Here is a 25,636-nt window from a genome sequence, read left to right on the forward strand (position 1 = left end):
GTTCACCCCAGAACTGATGGGATTGTGGTAGTCTCACAACAAAAGCAGGTTCCCACTTTATGAATGGTAAGATGGAATACCTTCTGCAGTACTAATTGGCTAGAACAGTGGAGGAAATTGTGGTCTGTACCACTGTAGATTTTCCCACCCCTGAGCACCTGCAGCTAATCGCTCCACCCCAGAGTAGCTGTAGCTCATTGCTCCACCCCGAGTAGCTGTGGTGCATTGCTCCACTTTCAACTGATGTGATTGTGTAATTTTCTCAGCAAAAGTGGAATCCCACTTTAAGAATGGTAAGACGATTGGGTTCAGCGGAATACCTTCTGCAGTACTAACTGGTCAGAAGAGTGCCTTTTCCTCCATCAGCTTCATTCTAACATCATGCAGTTACACCACCTTCCACAGCAGCTTATAAGAGGAGGCTGAGTAACAGATGCAAGTCCCAGGATGTTATCACTGTCTAGGTTCACCGTGAGGAGGATTTCAGTGACTTCCTTGATGGGTGACATAGGACAGGAAATTAAGGAAAATCTCAACAGGGACACAGACTACAGTGAAAAAAAATAGCATCTTAGAGATCTTCCCATTAACATGCTTTTCTACAACTGACCAAACAATGCTGGATTTAATTGAGCCTTAAAGAGAGACTCTGTAACATAAAAAACCTCCCCTGGGGGGTACTCACCGCGGGTGGGGGAAGCCTCCAGATCCTAATGAGGCTTCCCACGCCGTCCTCTGTCCCACGGGGGTCTCGCCGCAGCCCTCCGAACAGCCGGCAACAGACCCGACTGTCAGTTCAATATTTACCTTTGCTGGCTCCAGCAGGGGCGCTGTGGCTGCTTTCGGCTCCGAACTACACGGAAATACCCGATCTCAGTTGGGTCCGCTCTACTGCGCAGGCGCCGGAAACTTGCGCCTGGGCAGTAGAGCAGACCCGACGGCGATCGGGTATTTCCGCCTACTTCGGAGCCGACAGCCGTCAGAGCGCCTGCGCAGGAGCCGGGAAGGTAAATATTGACGTCATCTTTCACGGAGGGCTGCAGCGAGACCCCTGAGGGATGGAGGACGGCGTGAGAAGCCTCATTAGGATCCGGAGGCTTCCCCCATCCGAGGTGAGTACCCCCCAGGGGATCTTTTGATGTTACAGATCCTCTTTAAGAGACAGTTGGGAATTACATTTAACCAAATTTTTACAGTACAATGTAAGAAAATGTGGTTTGTACCACTGTACCCTTTCCCACCCCTGAGCACCTGCAGCTAATTGTTCCACCCCAGAGTAGCTGTAGTGCATTGCTCCACCCCCGAATAGCTGTAGTGCATTACTCCACCCCCAAGTAGCTGCGTTGCACTGCACCACCCCTGAGTAGCTGCAGTGAACTGCTTTACCTCCATGCAGCTTTCATTAGTTATACATAAATGAAGGGGAGTAAGGTTCATCATTCATTTACGGTAAACGTTATGCTGTACCAGTGAGAGTTTTACAGCCACCTTAAACAACTCCAGTACTCCAGCAGGCTTGTACGGATAGGAGTAAATTCAAATGATGTTTCAATTTAGCCATTGCTTGTACCCGCATACATTAGATCACACTTACCTTGGTCTTTTGATAGCAATAGAAGAGCTTCATACAGACCTCAGTTTTTACTTTAGTCATTAGAATAATATTTTAGATGAACACTGACTGCTGGAGATGTTGTTTTGTGCACCGTAGGTTAAGAAAGAACTTACTAAAGACAGTCCGTTGCTGACATTATAAAACATAACATTTAAAAAATAATTTATCGTCTTCTGGCAAACCTCCTTTGATGTACTGTGTCATTCAAGTAACTCAATTCCCAGTGAACGCTCAATAAAATGACAAAAATTATGTAAAAACAAGACAGTTTTCTTTAAAACAAAAAGAAAAAAATTACGAACTATGAATAACGTTTCATGTAGCCGTCAGTTTGTGTAAATGAACAGAATGGAAATTAAACTGAAATAAATAGTACGGTGCATGGATAGAATTCATAAAATGTAGTTCAAGTCACAAGATGGAGGCACAGTCGCCACTCCACACCAGCCGTCATGTTCTGCTAATGTCCCGTAGGAAACCGTTCTCTGACAAACGCAAGGTGACTGATCAGAGAGGTGGCGACGGATGGGACAGAACTAGAGGTCGCCTTTAGCGGTGTCCATCTTCCTGCTGGTGAACGGAGAGCAATGATTGGTTGTAGCTCTGCCTTGGAGAAGTTCTAAGCTCTTCACAACCTGAAGGAGCTTATATGAGAACGCTGGACACTGGGACCTTAGTAGATCGTCCTCGTTTCGGGACCACAATTCTGTCTTCAGGGCTGTCAGTTTCCGTTATCAGTCCTGGAAGCACAAAACACAAACATATACTTAAGTTGCCACCAAATTTTGTAGGATATCAGGGGCTTAAAGAGAACCTGTGAGCACATACAAAAAAAAAAAAAAAGTAGAGTGAAGTCTCCAGAAGCTTCCCATGTCCTCCTCGGCCCCTCCACTGCTGAACCTCTTCCTCTTCATGGCCATGCTCCCAGTAAGAGCAGGGCCTTACTGCACATGCACAAGTACGATCCACACCTGCGCAGTAGCACAGCTGTGCTTCTACACGTACGGGAGGCGTGGCCACTAAAGTTTTTGAGGATCTTAGCGTACAATCACTGGGGTCAAGGATAGGAGAAGCCTTTCATGCAGAGGCTTCCCTCTACTGTGTTATATATGAATTTTGTTTAATTACAGATACCCTTTAAATGGAGAAGACTCTTTGTGGACTCCCATAGGCACAATGCTCAGTCTAATGAGAGCAGTTGGCATGGGGTGGTGGTAGCTGGATGGCATATGATGACAATTTGACATAAGTTGATTGGATGCCGCTATCTTTAAGGTGTATTCACACTGGAGGAACCAGGTAACCATGTATTGTACAAAGGCCTGGATTTACATCACAGAAGCCTATAGGCACAGATGCTCTGTCACCCTAGACGTCCCTTTCTACAAACCCCCACCGAACTGCTGTCACCTCTCCCCTACTTTCCAAGCCTGGTACAGGTGCCCTTTAGTATAAGGTAGCCAGAGGTACCCTCAGTATTAGCTAGTTCAAGGTAGGTCTTTTCAGTGGAATGCTGGGTGAGTAACCTCTCATTTACACACTGCTCAGGACTCTGCATAGGGAAGAAGGGAAGGAGGCACTCCAGGAGGCATGCTGATGAAATCGACACCGGGAGACTTGGGCACAGGATACAGCCGGTATGGCGTAACCTGCTGCTGCACAAGTCCTGGCGGCGTTCATTACTATTCCCCCTCCAGGGCCACGTGGACGTGAGTTAAGTTAACTAATCCTTAGTGGGGAGACAAACTGAGTTCTTGCCCTGTGGGAGGGGTGGGTGGGTGAGGAAGTCACAGTGAAAGGACGAGTGTGATATAAATCAGCTGGTGCCAATTAACTTTTCATCTTCTTTGAGCTTCAGCTCCATGCATAACACAGACTGAGGCGTACGAGATAATTGGCCACCAGGAGACTTGGGCGTAGGATACAGCCGATATACGGCTTATCCTGCTGCATAAGTCCCGGCCACGTTAATTACTATTCCCCCTCCAGGTCCACGTGGATGGTAGGGAATTATGTAATTCGACTTCCAGCTATTGGTGGCGGACAAATTACTGTGTTTTAAAAGGAACGTCTGCTCCGTCTTCTGACGGCGCTGAAGTTACTCACTGTGCGCCGCTACAGTCGTAATTCCTATTATCCATCCCCAATCCTGCCCCACTTATTACATGGAATGGGAATGTGGGAGGTAATAAGTGAAGGAGGATGTCCTTGGAATCAGACCACCATGCATTAATGGGAACAGAGCATTGCTGTTGGATAATAGGGTGGTGCAGAGTCCTGCACTAAGCATAGCGTAGCCCAGCCTCTAGTCCTTTCCAGAAGTAGACCTACACTCGCCATGTAGTTTTTGTATTGCCTGTTACAAAAAACATGCAGTTTTGCAAAATTAATTTTTGTTGAACTGCTAAAAAGTCTGCCTTTCATTTTCCCCAACCTGAGACTATGACTGGGCCTATGGAAAGCTGCTGAGATGCACACTGGAGAGAACTCTAACACATGGTAAAGTTTTCTCCCAGAACGCAATACTTCCAGAATGTTGGTAAACTGGCTGCAGTGTGTGCTGCCCTCTGCTACAGCCAGTATGTGCAGTATGAGCTGTTACTCTGTGCCTATACTGACTACAGCGGCCAAAGAAATCAGCAGGGCTGCCAGACAACTGGTATTGTTTAAAAGGAAATAAATATGGCAGCCACCATGTCTTTCTCACGTCGCCTTTCCTTTAAAAGTGTTGAACTAAAATAGCATGGTACGTACATATCCCTCCATTTACTGTGAAAACCGTAATTAACTCTTAGACTGCTGGGGACATTGTGACAGTTTTTTCATACGCACGCAAATACGGGCACAACAGTTTTCTCCAGAGTTCCTCTTAAAGGGAACTGAGCACATTCTCTTTCACTGGAATCTCTCCTGGCATAGAAGCTGCCATGTTCCCCCCTCCCCTTCTCACATTCCTTATTTACAGAAGTCAGAGATGCTATCTTCACACATTGACACACACAATGACTTTGAAGAAACAGTCCTAATTACTAACCCCCTTTGTTGATGAAAATGCATTGTTTACCTATTGGTAATTAGCTCAATAAAACAATTAGGTTCCTGAAAGCTCTGTGGCCGGGGACGGATGGGCAGGCCTGCTGAAACAGGCTAATAAAACTACTTTGAATGTAAAATACAAGGTAAAATGAAAGTTTATTTTAATAATGTAACAGATTGTCAACATGCATTTTTCATGTGCTATAGAAATGTCCTGAGTGATAAAAAAAAAAAAAAAGGTGCTCGGTTCACTAAGTTTTCTTAGGAGGAAAGTGTGTCTGTGGAAGGTTTGTCAAGCAAGTGTTTACACTTTCCCTGTGCAGAGTTGCAAAACTTCCCCTGGATAGAGGGGCAATAAGCCCATTACCTCTTCCTGGATTGCCAGAGCTACATTCCAAGATCTGAGAACTGAAGTAAGAAAGTCAGGAAACCAGAACCCCATCATAAAACCCTCAGGACAGGAAGACCGCTTTCTCTATGTCCTGTCATCAGAGGGAGAGGGACTCTAAGGTCACCCCAGTAGTGATGGCACAAACGATTCGTACGCAAACAGTCTATGGTGAACGTTACATGAAGTTCGCATTCACCCCATACTTTAGCATGGAGGCGAATGCGAACTTTGCGAACGTTCACAGCATTCACCTTGTGACCAGTCTGTGCCATCACTACACAGTGCCTGAGGGCTGAATGGTAATCTGTGACAAAGGGAACAGGAATTAGAAGGTGACATCACTGACATCTATAGGCGTTTCTGTGGTTCTTAAAGGAGTTCTGTGGGATGTTAAAAAAAATATCTGACACTTACCTGGGGCTTCTATCAGCCCACTGTGGCTGTCATGTCTCGCGCCGTCCTTCTATGATCATCCGTTCCCCATCGCCGGTCCAATTATTTAACTAAAGCGACTGCGGCTGAGCAGCCATGCGTGTGCTCGCTCCCAAGAGCTTACTGCGCAGTCGCAGCACGAGAAAACCTCATACTGCGCCTGCGCAGTAAGCTCCCAGAGACGCGAGTGGGAGCGCTTACTATTCGTCTCGTGAGACGAATAATTGACCGGTGCCGGGGAACGGATGATCGTAGGAGGACAGCGTGGGACATGACAGCTACAGGGGGCCAATAGAAGCCCCGGGTAAGTGTCTGTTTTTTAACATCCCACAGTACCCCTTTAAGGCGTTTCAGTACAAATCTACCTCTGCCTGCTGCAGGTGTCTATATGCGTCTTTTTCCTCCATACTCCTGTACTGAAGTTTTCTGATGGCGTTTAATACAAGGTTTTGGATCAGTGCCATTTTTTTTTTTTTTTGGGAACTTGTGCAGCCCCCAGCACAGATCAGGTTGCAGGCAGAACGATCAGATCACCCCCCTTTTGCTCCCCCCTATGGGGATGATGTGCAGGGGGGGTCTGATCGCTCCTGCCTGCCTGGGTGTTGCAGGGGGGGGGGGAGCACCTCAAAGCCCCCCTCCGCGGCGAAATTCCCTCCCTCCCTCTCCCTCTCACCCCTGGTGATCGGGGCTGCACAGGACGCTATCCGTCCTGTGCAGCCTGTCACATGGCGGCGATCCCCGGCCGCTGATTGGCCGGGGATTGCCGATCTGCTTTACAGCGCTGCTGTAGCAGCAGCGCCGTTCAATGTAAACAAAGGAGACAAACGTCTCCTGCGTTTACATTTAGTCTGCGAGCCGCGATCAGCAGCTCGCAGGCTATTCACGGAGACCCGATCTGTGGTCTAACAGGAAACGGCCACTCGCGCGAGTGGCCTTTCCTGATTAATTAGGGAGGCACCTGGCGACGCAGATGTGCGTCGCTGGTCCTCCAGCTACCACTTTGCCGCCGCACGGTATGAGTGTGCGGTCGGCAAGTGGTTAAAGGAAACCAGAGATGAACGCTTTGGCACAAAATAAACATATCCCCTGATAGATTTTACAAAATAAATACTATACCTGGTATTTTATTTTCGCTGCTCTGGTGTGCCTTTTTTTTTTTTTCCTCTCTAAAACTCCGTGCAAAACTCAGTTAATCAGAAAAGCATGTTATTTAGTGGGCTTTGTGCAAAATGAAATCTCCATCTCTAAAAACCTCTTATGACTAACAAATATAGGATTAAAAAAAAAAAAAAAAAAAAAGTTTTTCACTATGCCCTTACATTAGCAGCTCCTCCCATCACATCACAGCTCTCTGTGATGCTGCCAGTATACAGAACAGGAAAGCAGAGCCACAAGGGGGCAGGCTTGGGCTTGAAAAGACATCAGAAAAGACAGACTCAGCTATAATGATTCCTGAGCAAAGCCAGACTGAATGCTCAGTCTGGGATTTTCTCAGGGCTGATTAGAAGCAGGCTGAACAGTGAAGGATGAAACAGAGAGCAGGGTAGGTGCTTTCTCTAATGTTCCCACTGATTATATATGGTAAAATACATGTGGGTCCTTCGTCTCTGGTTCACTTTAAGCAAACTATCCAGCTTGAAAATGGACAAACCAAATGCTTCCACTGCAAGATTTGATTAGCCCATTTACATTTTAGATTTTCTTAATTTAACCACTTCCCAACTGAGGGGTTTTACCCCCTGACCACCAGAGCAATTTTCACCTTTCAGCGCTCCTTCCATTCATTCGTCTATAATTTTATCATTACTTATCGCAATGAAATGAACTATATCTTGTTTTTTTCGCCACCAATTAGGCTTTCTTTAGGTGGGACATTATGATAAGAATAATTTTATTCTAAATGTGTTTTAATGGGAAAATAGGAAAAAATGTGGGAAAAAAAATGTATTATTTTTCAGTTTTTGGCCTTTATAGTTTTTAAATAATGCATGCTACTGTAATTAAAACCCATTAAATGTATATGCCTATTTATCCCGGTTATAAAACCGTTTAAATTATGTCCCTATCACAATGTTTGCCGCCAATATTTTAATTGGAAATAAAGGTGCATTTTTTTCAGTTTTGCGTCCATCCCTAATTACAAGCCCATAGTTTATAAAGTAACAGTGTTATACCCTCTTGACATAAATATTTAAAAAGTTCAGTCCCTAAGGTAACTATTTATGTATTTTTTTTAAATTGTAAATTTTTTATTTTTTTTTTAATTACAAAAAAAAAAAAAAAAAAATTGGGGAGTGTGGGAGGTAAGGAGTTTTTTGTGTAAAACTAGTTTATTTGTGTCTAAAAAATGCTTAGGGTGTAGTTTTACTATTTGGCCACAAGATGGCAACAGTAACTTTTTGTTTCATGCGACCTGCCGGACGCTTGCAGGAAGTAGAAAGAGGCTGGGAGTTTGTTATTGCTCTCAATGATCGCGCTGCTCAGCCGAGCGGCAGCGGATCATTGCGGGGCTTAGATCAACGAACGGGAATGGATTTTCCTGTTCGTTGATCTCTGGGCGAGCGGGCGGCGGCGTGTTTACTAGTGGCGGGCGGCGTGTTTATGAGCAGGAGCGCGGGCAGCGGCGGGAGTGCGCAAAGTACGGATTTCTCCGTCCCTGGGGGTTAAAGGAAGGAAAAAGGGACGGAGAAATCCGTACGGGCGGGGGTAAAGTGGTTAATATTAGTCAAAATAAGAAAAGTAGCGAGGATGAAACAGAAGCTCCAGTAACAGGAAAAAAAACCATTAGAAAATGTTTAAACGAGGGGGTAGAGGTGGACTTACCTCCCCAGTAAGTAGTAACCAAATTAGTTGACTTAATAGTCAATTTATTTATACACTGCACGTTGCAAGCGTTTCCCAGGATCAAACCCGCTTCATCAGGCAATAATCGGGAGCAATAACGGGAGCAATAACTAGTACTGGTCAGTGTAGCAGCCAAGCACCTCCTGTCAGACACCAACATTGTATCCTGTTATTGGCGCCTCTGTTCCATCCTTTCTCCATTCTCAAGTCCACCCCTAGTGGAGGGGTGTTACCCCTTGTCTCCTATCTACAGAGAGCGACTTCTTCATCCCGGGTGGGGTCAGGTCCTAATGGTCCCCACCCGCCTACACAGTGGTTGCCTTTGAGGTAACCCTTACTTGTGAGTATAACATCATACGTTATTGTATTCCATAAAACCCTGATATACTACATACTATATTGTGACCCATTCTGTTTTCCTATTGGAGGTGTGCACCAGGCTTAGAGGCTACCAGAGCTGAACGATTTATTAAAAACAGGGGGAGCAGGCATGTATTAGATGCAGTCCTCATGCCCACCACTTCCGTTCCCCTCCGTCCCCCTCTGTACCCTAAATTACTTCCACAGCTCAGTCCAGGTCGCCAGGGTCAGGCGGTAGCTCACAGGCGAGCGAGGCCAGGAATGCTCAGCGCATACACATGACGGCACAATGACGTCAATGTGCCATCGTGCACAAGCACAGACCGCTCCTGGCCACGTGCACCTGCGCTCTACCGCCTGACCCTGGTGATCTGGACTGATCTTAAGATGCCTGAGACAGTTCTGGAAGGACTTCTAAAAACCTACCAATATTTTGTCTCAGACACTCTTGATAAATATCCCCCCCCAGTCCCTCATTCCTCCTCACTTAACCCTCTTTCAGGACTCATGTACAGATCTGTGTAAATCTATGTCTTTTTCTCCAGAAATGTGTTTGGCTCTAAACGTTATTCCCATCAATGAAAATGTATATATTTATTTTGAAGTGTTAAAATAAAGAAAAGCTAACAATGATAAAAAGGACCAGTGTGGTTTGAATGATAAAACTACAACTATTGATTCTGAATTGTTAGTGATATGCATGGGGAAGGGTTAGAGGTGTGGCAGGGGCGTGTCCCTCTTTCTTATCTCAGAAAGCTGGGAGGTATGTGTTCACACTAAGTGATTCCAGGCATTTAGGGTCTTTTTTTTCTAGCACAATGCTGGGACAATGTGAAATCATTATTTATATAGCGCAGACATCTTCAGTGAAATCCCCCATGTATCAGAACGGTGAACACTACAAGCCTGGGGCTAAATGGCTTTGCTAAGAATCCTGGTGCAGACATTTCAGTGGCGCTTACTACTGACCTGACCTCAGCAACAACGAATGGGAAATCCCTGCCTCTGGCCAGACAGCAAGCAGTCATCTCTACTCAACAGCTGTTAAAGTGGATCCGAGATGAACTTTTATTCATTGGATAATTGTGTTCCTTACATATAGTTTATAGGGCATTCCTCAAGTCAAATACTTTTTTTGTTTTGTTTTGTTTTGTTTGAATACTTTAATTCCCTATAAACTAAACAAGCCTCGTCCACAGCTTCTCCAAAACACCAAGGAACTCAGACCCATGTAGCAAGGGCTTATGGGAGCTCAGTCTGGGCAGGAGGAAGTTACTAGCCAGAGATTTCAGAGGCAGAGGGGAGGGGGGAGTGAATTTTTCACGGGCTGAGGGGTGGAGATGCAGTTGCAGATTACCTGTGTAATGATGACAAACAGAACATGGCTGCTCTCATTGTATCACAGGAATACATCATCATAAACTGTTGAAGCTGTTTGCAGCTAGATTTGGTGTGTAAACCATCTAAACTTTAGATAAGATATATAGACAAGTTACTTGTTTTTTATCTCGGATCCGCTTTAAAAGTATCAGCCTACAACACACCCCACTCTTCCAACATCAAGTCCCAATGAACATATCCAACAAGAGCTGGTCGTACTCCTTTGCCTGTGTGAGTACAGCTCCTGATTGGGCAGTAGCACAAAGTAGCTCTGCACAGACTGTACTTATGCAGACGCAGCATGGTCGCACTTGTACACAGAGGGAAGTGCTGCCACAAACAAGAAGGTCCCAGGCAGCAGCATTTAAAAGTCTAATGTAGTGAAGTCACTCCTGCCAAGTCCTTTTCTTCTTTCACTGCTTAAAGTGTACCAGAGGCGAACACACATAAAAGTGTTATACATACCTGGGGCTTCCTCCAGCCCCCTCCACATCGATCGCACCCACAACGTCTTCCTCCACCTCCTCCTGGTCGCGATAGAAGCCTTGCAAGTTTTGGCAGACGGTGCATGCGCAGTGCAGTGGAGTGCATACGCCACAAGATACAAGATACAAGATGGATTTATTCGCCAAGTGCGGGGGTGCCGTACTCGGAATTGCTTGTGGTATACATGGCAAAGGCAAAATACACGTCAACAGTTGTTTATCTTACATATATGGCTACAAGAACAAATACACAGACTAAACTAAAAGGATTAACATACATTTAACATTCTACGTCTGCAGTCGCTACCATTTTACATGCTGCTGCGTTGGTAAGATAACCTTGACGGAGTCCAAGCAGCTTTGACAGGTACGATGTCATGGATCATTGTGCTAGTGAGAGTTGGATGCAGACATTAAGGCTGGAGAGCAGCACCTGGGGCAAGCCTGCTGATTGGGGGCCACCTGCCCCCCCCCCCCTGCCCGCGGCTGAGAGCGTTTTTCGCCTGCACAATAGTACTGGGCAGTGCAGAGTGCTCCCAGCCATGGGAGTGCAGCAGGGCGTGCGCATGCACCACGACTCACCAAACAAATGGGGCTTCTACCGGGAACAGGAGAAGGCGGAGGAAGACGCTGTGGGAATGATCGATGCAGAGGGAGCTGGAGGAAGCCCCAGTGTTAGTCTCTGGCTTACTTTAAAGAGACTCTGTATAGAAAAAAAAACCCTCTAGGGGACACTTACCTCGGGAGGGGGAAGCCTCAGGGTCCCAAAACACTGCATATGCATGGGGGCATTATAAACTGCGAATACGCAGATTTCCCGGTTATGGTAGCGTGATCGAGAAGGAGCGCAGCCATAAGTACTGCTAGGCTGTAGGCTTGGGGCATGTTCAGTTGTTATGGAGCAAAGAGGAAGCACAACACACAGCATATGATGGAGCAGCATATAGGGGAGGGGCAAGGAGGACAGCAATGGGCTCAGCCAAGATGATTTGCCCCGCCATGTACAGGCCGAGTCTATTGTTCTCCTCTTTACCCCACCTATTCTGCCGTGCACAGAGCATCGCTCCTCCTCACCGTTCCCTAGTAACAATACACATCATCAGCCACCAGATGTCTTTATAGCACTCTGCCTGAAACTGTCACCCACAGGATGGCGGCCCGATCCCTGCAGGTCACAGTACTCGCACATGTGTACACCTCTCCCAAACTTCAGTGCATTTACAGTTTGACAGACGATACATGCAGCTGTCATGTACCCAAGAGATGAGGCCATCCAAATACTGATTTCAGGTTCCTATCCTCTGCCCGTAAATTTCACCTTGTTTCTCCAACTCCCCCCATCCTGGTTGTACATTACCTAGGGTACCTGAAAGATTCATTGCAACTGCGTCACACCTCCCACAACCTCAGATCAACAGGATCTAATAAGTTGACCACCACCGGAGTCCAAATAGAACACCTTTGGAGCCAGAGCCTTTTGTCATGCTGCCTCTACACTTTGGAGCGCCTTGATATACGCCCAATCAAGACAGCTCCAACCCAATCAAAACTGAACAGCCACCTGTTTAGTCTGGCATTTATGATCGCATAACTTTTCCCCTGTACACATCACTATGTACTGATCTGAGACAAGCTTATGCACTTTGGGTCCTATGGGAGAGAAGAGCTTTGCAAATGTTTTGTTGTTGCCCTGATAATTCCCCAGGCTTTTAGCCGGGTGCTACACCCGGCTAGTTTTGGTGACCACCCGGCTGTCATCGGCTCATCTCCTCCTATGCTGTAAGCAGAGTTGATCACAGAAGCACCGGTCCTGCATTCTCTCATCTCGCCCCCCACCCCCCCCAGCTATTTTTTCATGCCACCCGGCTACTATCTCATGCCACCCAATTGGAAAAAAAATTACAACACTGATTCCCCATCTCCTGACTACATCTGGCCTGTCCTGCGCCCCACTGACCTGGTCACCTTGGGGTTTCTAGGCCTTTGGTCAGGACGATTTAGCTGGGCAATAAAACCTCTGTCACCAGTGGCCTCTAGAGAACACAAAGCTGCCTCTAACATATTCTCAGCAAACAGACTTTTACTGCAACGTAGAACTGCCAATCTTCATCACCAGCAATGAGCTCTGAATATTATAGGAAACACATGAGTCACCTTGAGAGAACAGTTCCGCCCTCTTCCGGTCCTTTTCAATGAAGAGGGCGGTGGCCAGGAAGAAAGCTCCTCCCAACGCTCCTACGAAGGCGCACAGCATCAGCGCGTACTCCAGGCTGCGGAATTGGAGGTAGGCGGAGTCTGGCTTGCCGTGACGGATACTGTCAGATATCTGGAGGAGGAAATAGGCAAATGAATCAATGAAAGCAAGCATGTGGGCGGCCACAGTACAAAAAACAGGATACAGATGGGGGCATCAAAGTTGGAGAGGGACTTTGGAGTACTCGCTGACGAGAAGTTAAATAATCGTATTCAATGCCAAGCAGATGCAGCTAAAGCTAATAAAATGTTAGGATGCATTAAAATGGAATTAAAACTCGAGATGCGAGCATAATATTGCCCCAGTTTACCTCTTTTGTAAGGCCGTATCTGGAATATGGAATTCAGTTCTGGGCACCACATTAGAGGAAAGATATTGCAGTTTTAGAGCAGGTGCAAAGAGAAGCAACAAAATTGATACAAGGGATGGAAGGTCTCACCAAGAAAGGTTAGATAAACTGGGTTTATTTAGTCTAGAGAAAAGACGCCTTAGAGGGGATCTAATTAACATGTATAAATACGTCAATAGGGCAATATAAAAGCTTGGCGGATGAGCTTTTTGTCCCTAGGCCTTCTCAAAGGACTAGAGGACATGATCTGCGCGTGGAGGAAAAAAAAGTTTTTTGCCATTTATTTAGGAAAAGGGTTCTCTACAGTAATAGATTAAAATGTGGAATGCATTGCCACAGGAAGTAGATATGGCAAATTCTAGATCTGTGTTTAACCTCCTTAGCGGTAATCCAGAGTCAGGCTCGGGACGGAAATCTGCAGCTCAGAGCGGTAATCCTGTGCCTGAGTGAGTTATACCACAGAGAGATCTGCAGCAGCTCCCACATAGGTTTTCTTTCTTGTTTTTAGGATCTAAAAGCTTGTGAAAAAAATTGCAGGGCTTTTAGACCATAAATCTGGAAATAATCGCTAGGGAGGTTAAAGAACACCAGTAATGAGAACCCTGGGGATACTTACCTCGGGAGGGGGGGGAAGCCTCAGGATCCTAATGAGGCGTCCCCCTTCCTCCCCTGCAGCCCCGATCCAGCTCTGGCAGACCGTGGATGGCGCTGTGGGCTCCAGGATCAAAACAGTTGCAGGCATAGACACCTCGCATCTACGCAGTAGAGTGGATTCAATCTGGCTCTGCTATTTTCACCTGAGCCCAAAAGAAAGCTGCAAGTGCAGCTGCATGCGGCTCCCACAGGATTGCTATGATCCTGGAGCTCAACAAGCTTGTTGGTGGATTTGCGGGGGTCCAATCGCTGGATCGGGGTTGCAGGAGAGGATGGGGGAGACTCATTAGGATCCAGAGGCATCCCCATCCTGAGTTAAGTACCCCCCAAGGGCTCTTTTTTTGTTTGTTTTTTTGTTATAGGCTTACTTTAAGGGGGGCTTAAGGTGGCCATATACACTGGTCGATTTGCCTTCAGATTCGACCAACAGATAGATCCCTCTCTGATCGAATCTGATCAGAGAGGGATCGTATGGCCACCTTTACTGCAAACAGATTGTGAATCAATCTCAGCCTGAAACCGATCACAATCTGTGGAGCTGCCGTTGCTGTCGCCGCCTTCCTGTCCAGGGGAAGTTTAAACAGTAGAGGGTGCTCTACTGTTTAAACTTCCTGCCGGGACAGGAAGTTCCATGTAGCTCTGGAGCCTGAGGCGGAGAAGAAACGGTCTGGAGCTCGAAGCGGAGAAGAAGACCAGGGGACTCGCGCCGGGTGGAGCAGGTAATGTATTACCGCTGTACTGCGTCGGTCGTCGGGCATTCGAACGCCGCTAATGACGCACTCTCGACCCGCCGGTGACCGAGAAAATTCTTCCGCACGAATGGGTCGACGGGAATCATCGGAAACGATAGATTTCGGAAGGAAATCGATCGTTCTGTCAGCGGTGTGCACGGCGATTTCACAGCCGTTTTGATCACTGTGATTGAAATGGCTGTATATCGGCGGGAAAATCGTTAGGTGTATGGGCCCCTTTAGATGCTTTCCTTGCATTAAAGGACACCCATGGCTATAATTAGAAGGTAATTCCTGGTTGTGTTGATCCAGGGAATTTTATCTGATTCCATCTGGAGTCCTTTTAGAGATAATTGGGCCAGGCCTTATAATAACTATGCAACTATGTAGGCCTGCTACTTACCACCCCGATGAGGTAAGGGCTCCCTGCGTCACCCAGCAGGTGGGACACCATGATCTGCAGGGCTTCTGCTGTGGACCGCCGCGTTGGGATCACCACATACTGCAAAGGCGTAAACAGAAGATTAGTGAACGGGATAGATGGTTCTGTCATGCTGTCAAGTGTCAGTTATTCATATGCACTTTTTTCATATGCATTTCTAACAATTTCTCTCTGAATTTGTCTCTGAATTTTTTTTTTTTTATTGAAATTCGAACCAATTGGTTTAATGCATAATAATTCATTGGGCCCGATTCATCAAGCTGCGCTGCTAAAGCAGTGCTGCTTAATGTGCAGTATGCTCGCTAATCCACACTTTACATAGCAGCGCTCGCTGCTATGTAGGAACATTCCTTTCCTTAGTTACGCACATTGCTTCCTTAGCAACAGGCGTAACCTTCAGTGCGGGCGGTCCAGTGAAGTATTGCTACCTCGATACTTCAGTAACAGACGCTACTATGACAATTAATATGTTAATGGTCATGGTTCCGTACTTCACAGGACCGCCTGCATTGAAAGTGACGTGCGTTGCTAAGGAAGCAATGCGCGTAACTAAGGGAAGGCACGCTCCTACATAGCAGCGAGTGCTGCTATGTAAAGCGTGGATTAGCGAGCATACTGCACATTAATGTGGGAGAGCTGGCAGGCACTCGGGAAAAGCTGTAATTAACTGGCATAAAACACTGCTCAAGGCGTATAGCAAAGTAGATGCAAGCAAACTGGAGGACAAGAAAAGTCTGGCACTATGGTTTATTGGTGCAGCAGATGGAAAAAGAAGTGATGTAACATACATACAAAAAGCAGCATGTGTGGCTGGATGAGCATCAAAAAAACATCACAAAGTGTTGCGCTCCTCCAGTTTGCATACTGCACATTAAAGAGACTACGAGTTGAGTCTTCCTGTTTTTTTTACCCGAGGCTTCCTCCAGCCCCATAAGCATGGCTGTGTCCCTCACCGTCCTCCTGCGATCTCCCATTCAGCCACGGTGGTCCCCGGTAAGTGGCTCAGTGACGTCAGCAGCACAAGCGCAGAAGGCCCCGGCTGACGTCACTCAGTCAGACTGAGTCCGACTGAGCCGTGTACTACTACTGAATTAATTACTTTGGATGATTCCATTTTAAGGTAAGGAGTTGCGTCACATACATTTGGGCGCAATAAGCACTGTTACATTTGGATGCCCATTAAAAACTGGTAAAATTACCGATATTCTATTACTGATTTGTGTCCATAATTACTCACTGTACTATTATCCATATGCAGGGAGTTTACTTTCAGAGAATTAAACACAGTGACATTCTCATGTTTAGCCACTAGATGGCTCCATTCAGCAATAACAGTAAACGGACACTACTGGGTCTCTGCACTAAACATTCCAGCGAATTGCATTCCAGCGGTTCTGGAGGTGTGTTTAGCTTCTAAAGGTACAATGGTTAATTTGCATATATTCAGCAGTGTTGCTCTGGGAGACATCTCAAGCTCACTCCCACCTGAATTATCGCAAATTCTTTCTGTTTTAGAAAAGCAAACTTTTGTTTTTCTGCACTAAACGTTTGCTTGTTTTGTTTTAGCTTTGAGAGTGGGTGATCACCTGACAAAGGGAAAGGGTGAAAAGTGTTGAGATGCATTCAATTTCCAGCCAGCAAGTTGGCCTTCTAGTGTGAAGGAGGGTTGGTTGGACATGGACGAGCAATTGAGGTTGCTTACAATGGCGACTGTTACCACCAGCTTGTCCTGGGGCCCCAAACCCATCAACGAACACTGACTGACCCAGAAGGATTGTTTCTAAAGTGAATTTTAACAGGGAATGTTAGGTTTAATAAATTATCAACTTTGCAGGGTGCTCTTCTGTGGAATCAGAATACATGGGTTAGCCTCTCCTAGATCCTTCAGGTCCTTATGCCTGAACATTCTTCCTGCTTACAAAAAAACAAAAACATAATCGTCAAGAATTGACAGCACGGTGGTGCTGTGGTTAGCGCTCTTGCCTTGAAGCGATGGGTCTCTCTGGTTTGAATCCCAGCCAGGGAAACATCTGCACAGAGTTTGTACAGTATGTTCTCCCAGTGTCTACGTGGGTTTCCTCTGGGCACTCCGGTTTCCTCCCACATCCCAAAAACATACAGATAAGTTAATTGACTTTCCCCTTAATTGGCCCTAGACTACGATACATACACTACACGATACATACATAGACATGTGGCTATGGTAGGGATTAAACTGTGAGCCCCTCTGAGGGACAGTTAGTGACAAGACAAACTTTGTACAGCACTGCGTAATGTGTCGGTGATATATAAATAAATGAATAAATAATCTGACTGTTTACTATATACCATTCCCTACATTTCTTGACAGATCCTATTGCAATGAGATAATCTATGTTGTTCACTCATCTTGGAGTGGTTTCAAGGGTTACTAAGCAGTTTAACTTATCTGGGGCTTCTTGCAGCTCCCTGGAGTCATCCCGTGCCCGCAACGTCCTTCCATGTCCCTCCATGGAGCAGAAGCGGCCCCTGCAAAAGCTGGCCAATTGTGGCCTGTCAGTGGCTACTGCGGGGCCCCGAGGCGCGCACACCACGATTGCGCTCCTGCCGGGAGCACTCTGCACGGCATCGATTTTTTGCATATTGTGCATGCGCAGAATGCTCCCGGTAGTGGGAGCGCAGTGAGGAGGCGCGTGACCGGCCAGCTTTGGAAGGTGTTGGTGAGGGGTAAGGTAAGCCACTCCAGACAGTGTTAAACTCACCTGCGTCGCCACCTCTCACCAATGCGCTGCAGATTACTCTCCATCTTCACAACACTTCCTCCTCCTCCACAAAACTTCCGGTTGGGAAGGCGGAAGTGCAGGGAGAATGGAGAGCAGCGTGCAGCGCATTGGGGAGAGGCGGAGACATAAATGAGATAATTCCTGGTGCGGCTGCTCTCACCAACATGCAGGTTCAGTTTTGCCTATTCATCAGTTCCTTTTCAATTCAGGTTTGCGTTAGAGCCAGACAGATAGTTAAGACGACTCACCAGAAGAATGTCGGCCACGATAGCCCAGTTGAGGGACAGAAGCGTCTCTCCGATGAAGATGAAGATCTGCAGGGAGACAGGAAGACACTGAGAAAAGCAGCAGGAAATGACGCACTTACCATGCTCTACTGAAAGTGTAGAGAGAGACTTTGGTGCTGCAAAGTATTTCTTTAGCAGACTGAGGGAGATTAAGCTCCTTTTCCGGATCACAGCAAACTCAGCACAAAGCCTGAAGATCATTTGAGGGGGTTGGTCACAGAAATAACCGCATTGCTTTCCATGTGGTCAGAAATCCAACAGCCGGTCACTATTACAAATGACTCATTATATGCTGATCCTCAGATTGATTATAGATCGTCCACTCCCCTCCCCGTAACCACGGTGATGATGTTTTTGTCTTTTTTGGTCACAGAAATACCAGCATTGCTTTCCATGGGGCCAAAGAGAGAAGGGAGAGGAAACAGGTAAGGACTAAAAAAAAAAAAAAAAAAAAAAAAAAAAAAAAAAAAAACCTTCAACCAATATTGCGGTTTTTTTGCATTGGTTAGAATGTGCTAACACGTTGTGGTGTAGTCTTTAAGTTTTGAGGACTCCACCCCAGCTTCACTCACTCCCCCTCCCCTCCTCCCCCTCCTCCCCCCCACCCCAACTTTACTCACTCCCCCTCCTCCACCCCAACTTACTCACTCCCCCTCCTCCACCCCTCCCCCTCTTCCACCCCAGCTACACTTACTCCCGAACGTCACTCACTCTCCCGTTTCATCTTTTACCACCATAGTTTACTTTAAATAAATTTTCCCCACACAATAGTCATCATGTTGGACAATGCAGTACAGTGTACATCCTGCAGCATGTATGCATGCCTTGATCAGCGGATTGAGGGTGTTTACTGTTGCCCTGGATGTGTGCGTGTTGCTCGGTTAGAGGCGGAAGTCGCAGAGCTAAATAAGCATCTCGCAACACTGAGACGCATACACAACATGGAGATGAGCTTGGATCTCACGATCCAGACACTGGATGGAACCCTTGAAGATGAGGCGGGTGGAGTAAAGCCGGAGCAAGAAGCAGAGGTAGCCGCTAGTTGGGTCACAGTTAGAAGGGGTAGGGGAAAAAGTGGCAGGGAGGCTAGTCCCGAGTTGTCCCTCACTAATAAGTATGCTTGTTTGCGTAATATTGGTGAGGACGACTCTGGAGTAGCAATGCTGCAGCAGGATGTGCTCCTTAGCAACCAAGGGGCAGACTGCTGTAACGAGAAAGGGAATAGGAGTGCAGCTAAGGCTAGACAGGTACTGGTGGTAGGGGATTCAATTATTAGGCGCACAGACAGGGTAATCTGTCGAAGAAACCGTGAATGCCGTACAGTCTGTTGCCTCCCGGGTGCTCGGGTTCGGCATATAGCGGAAAGAATTGACAGATTATTGGGTGGGGCTGGGGAAGACCCGGCTGTCATGGTACACATTGGCACCAATGACAAAGTTAGTGGGAGATGGAAGGTCCTCAAAAATGATTTTCAGGTACTTGGAGATAAACTTAAAGCAAGGACCTCCAAGGTGGTGTTCTCTGAAATACTGCCAGTGCCACGTGCTACATCTGAGAGACAGAGGGAGCTTAGGGAGTTAAATAAGTGGCTGAGAAATTGGTGTAGGAAGGAAGGGTTTGGGTTCCTGGAGAACTGGGCAGACTTTGCAGTCGGCTACAGGTTCTACAGCAGGGACGGGCTGCACCTTAATGGGGAGGGTGCAGCTGCATTGGGGGAGAAGATGGCTAAACGGTTGGAGGAGATTTTAAACTAGGATCTGGGGGGAGGCGGGAGGATAAAGTCTCAACATATAGACAAGATAAGGTAAAAAGACAGTGGGAGCCTAACATTATGGGGGGTGGAGAGGGGGGTGGGGACAGTGTAAAGATTAAGGAGGTTGGTAAAACTTCAAGTAGCCCATTTCAGGTAAACAAAATTGGTAAATGTGGTGGTAAAAATATAAAGTGCATGATAACCAATGCTCGGAGCCTTGCAAATAAAATAGATGAACTAGAGTTCATTCTGAATGACAAAGGCTATGACATTGTGGGAATAACCGAGACATGGATGGATGAAAGTCATGACTGGATAGCCAATTTAAAAGGATACAATGTGTTCAGGAGGGATAGAACAGGGAAAAAAGGTGGAGGGGTTTGTCTCTTTGTTAAGAATTCTTTTACAGCTGTCCTCAACGATGAGATGGAGGAAGATTGCGAAGATGTGGAGTCCGTTTGGGTAAATATTCATGGTGGAAATAAAAGTTGCCAATTGCTTATTGGGGTATGCTACAGACCACCTCATATTAATGAAGCTGCAGAACTGCAATTACTACAGCAAATTGAAAAAGCGGCAAGTAAAAATGAGGTCATAGTTATGGGCGACTTCAACTTTCCAGACATTGACTGGGGTATTGAGGCTACCCATTCTGGTAAAAGCAGCAGATTTCTGGCAGCACTACAGGACAATTACATGACTCAAATGGTAACGGAACCAACTAGGGGGAATGCGTTACTGGATCTGATCATTTCGAATAGACCAGATAATGTATCAAATGTGCAGGTTCAAGAACATTTGGGAAATAGTGATCACAACATGATAACGTTTGATCTGGTGACTGATAGGCCACGGGGCAGCGGGACCACTAAAACTATGAATTTTAGAAAAGCAAAGTTCAATCAAATCAGGCAGGCACTAAGTTTGGTGAACTGGGATAATGTACTACAAGGGGAGGACACTGAAGGGAAATGGCAAGCTTTTAAACGTATTCTCAATCAATATTGTAGTATGTATATCCCATATGGAAACAAAATGTCTAGGAATAAAAAAAGGCCTCTATGGATGAATAGAAAGGTTAAAGATAAAATGAAGAGGAAAAAGAATGCCTATAAGGTCCTAAAACAGGAGGGGACCGAGGCTGCACTAAGCAATTATAAGGAGTGCAATAAAAATTGTAAAAAAGAAATTAGGCTGGCAAAGATCGAAGCTGAAAATCAAATCGCTAGGGATATCAAATCTAACCCAAAAAAGTTTTACAAGTACATCAACTCTAAAAAAAGAAAGGTTGACTGTATAGGACTCCTAAAGGATGAGGGTGGGAACTCAATGGTGGATGACCAAGGTAAGGCAGAGTTATTAAATGCTTTCTTTGCTTCTGTCTTTACAAAGGAAACAGCACTGTTGCAAATTACAGAGGCGGAAGAGTCTCAATCTTCTAACTGTAATATTAAATACTTAACGCAGGAAGAAGTAAAGGCAAGACTAAATAAATTAAAAATAGACAAGGCACCTGGCCCGGATGGCATGCATCCTCGGGTCCTAAGGGAATTAAGTTCAGTTATAGATAAACCCCTTTATCTTATCTTTTGTGACTCTCTTGCAACTGGCAGAGTCCCAGTGGATTGGCGTACAGCCCACGTTTTCCCATTATTTAAGAAGGGCAAAAAATCAGATCCAGGAAATTATAGACCTGTAAGCTTAACATCAGTTGTATGCAAACTATTTGAGGGGTTACTAAGAGATACTATACATGACTTCATAGTAGAAAATAATCTTATTTCTCAGCATCAACATGGGTTTACTAAAGACAGGTCCTGTTTGACTAACATGCTCAGCTTTTATGAGGTAGTGAATGCTAATATGGATATTGGGAATGCTGTAGATGTGATATACTTAGACTTTGCTAAGGCATTCGACACTGTTCCCCACAAAAGTCTGGTGCAAAAGATGAGGATGCAAGGACTGGGGAAGAGTCTGTGTGCTTGGATAGGGAACTGGCTAATGGACAGAAAACAAAGAGTTGTGGTCAATGGATCATACTCAAAATGGGAGACTGTTAGCAGTGGGGTCCCACAGGGGTCTGTACTGGGTCCAGTGCTCTTCAATTTATTTATTAATGACCTAGTGGATACAGTAGTGAGCAATGTTGCTATTTTTGCAGATGATACAAAATTGTGCAGAATCATCAACTCTAAGGAAGATAGTGTTATATTGCAACAGGATCTGGATAGGATGGCTATATGGGCACATACATGGCAGATGAAATTCAATGTTGACAAATGTAAAGTCATGCATTTTGGTCGTACCAATGGTCTAACACCATACAAAATAAATGGGATACAGTTGGGGACATCAAACTTGGAGAAGGACTTAGGAGTACTCATTGACAACAAGTTAAATAATCGTACTCAATGCCAAGCCGCTGCAGCTAAAGCGAACAAAATTTTGGGATGCATTAAAAGGGAAATAAAAACTCGAGATGCTAGCATAATATTGCCCCTGTTTAACTCTCTAGTAAGGCCACATCTGGAATATGGAATTCAGTTCTGGGCACCACATTACAAAAAAGATATTGCAGTTTTAGAGCAGGTGCAGAGACGAGCAACAAAATTGATACGTGGGATGGAAGGTCTCACTTACCAAGAAAGGTTAGATAAACTGGGTTTATTTAGTCTAGAGAAAAGACGCCTTAGAGGAGATCTAATTAACATGTATAAATACATCAGAGGGCAATATAATAGCTTGGCGGATGAGCTTTTTGTCCCTAGGCCTTCTCAAAGGACTAGAGGACATGATCTGCGCATGGAGGAAAAACGTTTTAGCCATTTATTTAGGAAAGGGTTCTTTACAGTAAGAGTGATTAAGATGTGGAATGCATTGCCACAGGAAGTCGTTATGGCAAACTCTATACCTGCATTTAAAGGGGGCTTAGATGCTTTCCTTGCGTTGAATGACATCCATGGCTACAATTACTAGGTAATGCCAATGATGTTAATCCAGGGATTTTATGATCAACGGGGATATGTGAGGGAGCAGGCTGGAGTTGTACTTTGTACTGGTTGAACTCGATGGACGTATGTCTTTTTTCAACCAAAGTAACTATGTAACTATGTAAAAAATGACTCATATGCTGATCCTCAGAATGCTTACAGATTGTCCACTCTCCTAACCAATTCCTACCTATGCTCCTTCATAAAACTGCAATCGGGGCCATTTTGCTGCAATTTTAACCCATTCGCGTTCCGTCGTTTTCACTTGAGAAATGTTCACCTCCCATTCATTAGCCTATAACTTTATCACTACTTATCACAATGAACTGATCTATATCTTGTTTTTTCCGCCACCAATTAGGCTTTCTTTGGGGGGTACATTTTGCTAAGAGCCACTTTACTATAAATGCAATTTAACAGGAAGAATAAGAAAAAAACGGAAAAAATCATTATTTCTCAGTTTTCAGCCATTATAGTTTTAAAATAATACATGCCTCCATAATTAAAATGCACGTATTGTATTTGCCCATATGTCATGGTTATTACACCGTTAAAATTATGTCCCTATCACAATGTATGGCGACAATATTTTATTTGGAAATAAAGGTGCATTTTTTCCGTTTTGCATCTATCACTATTTACAAGTTTAAAATAAAAAAAATATAGAAGTATTTCATCTTTACATTGATATTTAAAAAGTTTAGACCCTTAGGTAAATATTTACATGTTTTATTTATTTATTTTTTTTATATTAAACATTTTATTTGGGTAGTTTTGGGAGGGTGGGATGTAAACAACATGTTTATAATGTAAATGTGTGTTAATTTTTTTTTTTTTACTTTTATTTGTAGTATTACTTTTTGGCCACAAGATGGCGGCCATGAGTTTGTTTACATGACGTCACTCTAAGCGTAACATACGCTTAGAGCGACGCAGGGGGGAGGTAACAGCCAGAAAAAGCGCAGCTTCCTAGAGAAGCTGTCGCTTTTTCCACGGGGGAGAGGAATCAGTGATCGGGCACTATAGCCCGATTCACTGATTGCCTGGCTAACGAACCGCGGACCGGGAGCGCGCGTGCACGCGCGCAATCGGCCGCGGTAGCACGCATGGTTCCTGGACGTAGTTTCAACGTCCAGGAACCAAAATAGGTTAATGCAAGTCAATGGAAGCTTTTTTTTTTTTTTTTAATGAAAAACGACCTTAAAGGACACACAAGGTGACGTGACATAATGAGATAGACATGTGTATGTACAGTGTCAAGCACACAAATAACTATGCTGTGTTCCTTTTTTTCTTTCTCTACCTGAAAGAGCTAAATATCAGGTATACAAGTAACAGTTTCTGACTGGGTCGGGACCGGGTCAGACCCTCCCTGATAAGGAATCGCAGCCATAAAACACTTTCCTGGCAGAAAATGGCTTCTGAGAGAAGGAAAGAGATAAAAAGCATCAATAATTCATGGATTTTAGCTGTGGCATACTGCAATGCATGTGTCATTGAACAGAGACAATGAAACAGTAAAAACCTAAAAAGTAGATTTAAAAATAAAATAAAACTGTTGGATATCTAAAAAATGTCATTTTTAAGAGAAGGAGGATAGATACAATTGTTTATCTCATAACTTTATTTTCACCTCGTGTTTCCTTTAAAATGCTCTCTGGTATGACAGGGCCCTAAGTGTGTGACTACGTCTTTACATGAATAAGGCTTGTCTGGTTCACACATAAATCTGTACATTTCTGGTCCAGTCAGTTTTGCATCAGTGCTACCTGCCAGGACTGGAAATGTACACTGTTTTATGTATGAACCAAGCCACAGAAAACTCATAAAGTTGATGCCAAGTGGACAGAACTGGACACCTTTTATGAACCCAGCCGAAGTGTGGGCGGGAGTAAGTGTGTACGGGAGTAAGCGTGGGCGGGAGTAAGCGTGGGCGGGAGTAAGCGTGGGAGGGAGTAAGTGTGTACGGGAGTAAGCGCGCGGGAGTAATATTACTTCAGGCAGCAGGAGTCCTGCCTCAGGGCAATGTGACACAGTGGCTGAGACTGCGCTTAATGTGACATTCCACGGTTAGGCAAGGTAAACAGCAGAGTTTATACTAGTGAGCTTAACCCTTTGCTCCGCCCACTGTCTTGCCCGTCTCTCCCTCAGGTTAGGTTCCTCACTGCAGTCATACAGGGCCTGACAAGCACCACAAAGGATTATGGGTAATGAGCAATTTCACAAGCAAACATTTTCATCGTCATAACAATGACTGATTGCTACTTGTTTGGTCACATAATGCATAACAGTTCATTTACTAAATGACTTACATAGGTGGCTGTGAGGCTGTGGTCTGCAAACACCAGCGACAGGTACAGGAAAGGGGCGGAGCTTAGAAGACCACAGGCGCACACAATGGGGTCCCCGCGAGGGTTCACCTTACGATAGCGTTTACTGATTTCCACCCCGGCCCAGACACCCAGCAGCCCCGACACCACGGTGATGATCCCGAAGATCAAGCTGAGGAGAGAGAAAAGGCAGAATTATGGGAGAGGAGTTTTGAGGCGTGGCCTACATTCTGTGATTGGCTTACACATTACCTGTCAATCGGCTCACCGCTCCTATGCTGATTGGGGTACAGCACGGTGCGTGCACGTATCAGGTACGTGGGTGCCCAGAGAGCAAGCGCGCCCGTGACAAACGCCACTGTGGTGAATCCCAGCGTGGACAGCACAAAACTGCGGCTGAAAGGCAAGCGGTGAGAGTGGAAGGTCAAACTGACTGCATCGATCCATTCCCTGCTTTATGCAGTATTCTACAACCAACTAAAGAGGCACTCCAGACCAAGACAGTGCTAGAGAATCTAATGTGTTACATCCAGGCTCT

General features: G+C 45.5%; 1 protein-coding gene across 4 annotated transcripts in view; it reads right to left on the bottom strand.

Annotated features, from left to right (window-relative positions):
• Positions 1 to 1,142: 1,142 nt before the first annotated feature.
• SPNS1 (SPNS lysolipid transporter 1, lysophospholipid) overlaps positions 1,143 to 25,636 on the bottom strand; it is a 129,071-nt gene continuing 104,577 nt past the window's right edge. For all 4 annotated transcript variants that reach the window (XM_068243747.1, XM_068243745.1, XM_068243743.1 and 1 more), the window contains 6 exons: positions 25,351 to 25,494; positions 25,081 to 25,270; positions 17,984 to 18,049; positions 14,935 to 15,033; positions 12,698 to 12,869; positions 1,143 to 2,355 (listed from right to left, as the gene is read on the bottom strand). In XM_068243747.1, coding sequence (XP_068099848.1) covers positions 2,261 to 2,355; positions 12,698 to 12,869; positions 14,935 to 15,033; positions 17,984 to 18,049; positions 25,081 to 25,270; positions 25,351 to 25,494 — 766 coding nt within the window. In that variant the 3' untranslated portion in view covers positions 1,143 to 2,260. The remainder of the gene's footprint in view (positions 2,356 to 12,697; positions 12,870 to 14,934; positions 15,034 to 17,983; positions 18,050 to 25,080; positions 25,271 to 25,350; positions 25,495 to 25,636) is intronic.

The sequence above is a fragment of the Hyperolius riggenbachi genome, chromosome 7, assembly GCF_040937935.1.
Source record: "Hyperolius riggenbachi isolate aHypRig1 chromosome 7, aHypRig1.pri, whole genome shotgun sequence".
Taxonomy (NCBI): domain Eukaryota; kingdom Metazoa; phylum Chordata; class Amphibia; order Anura; family Hyperoliidae; genus Hyperolius; species Hyperolius riggenbachi.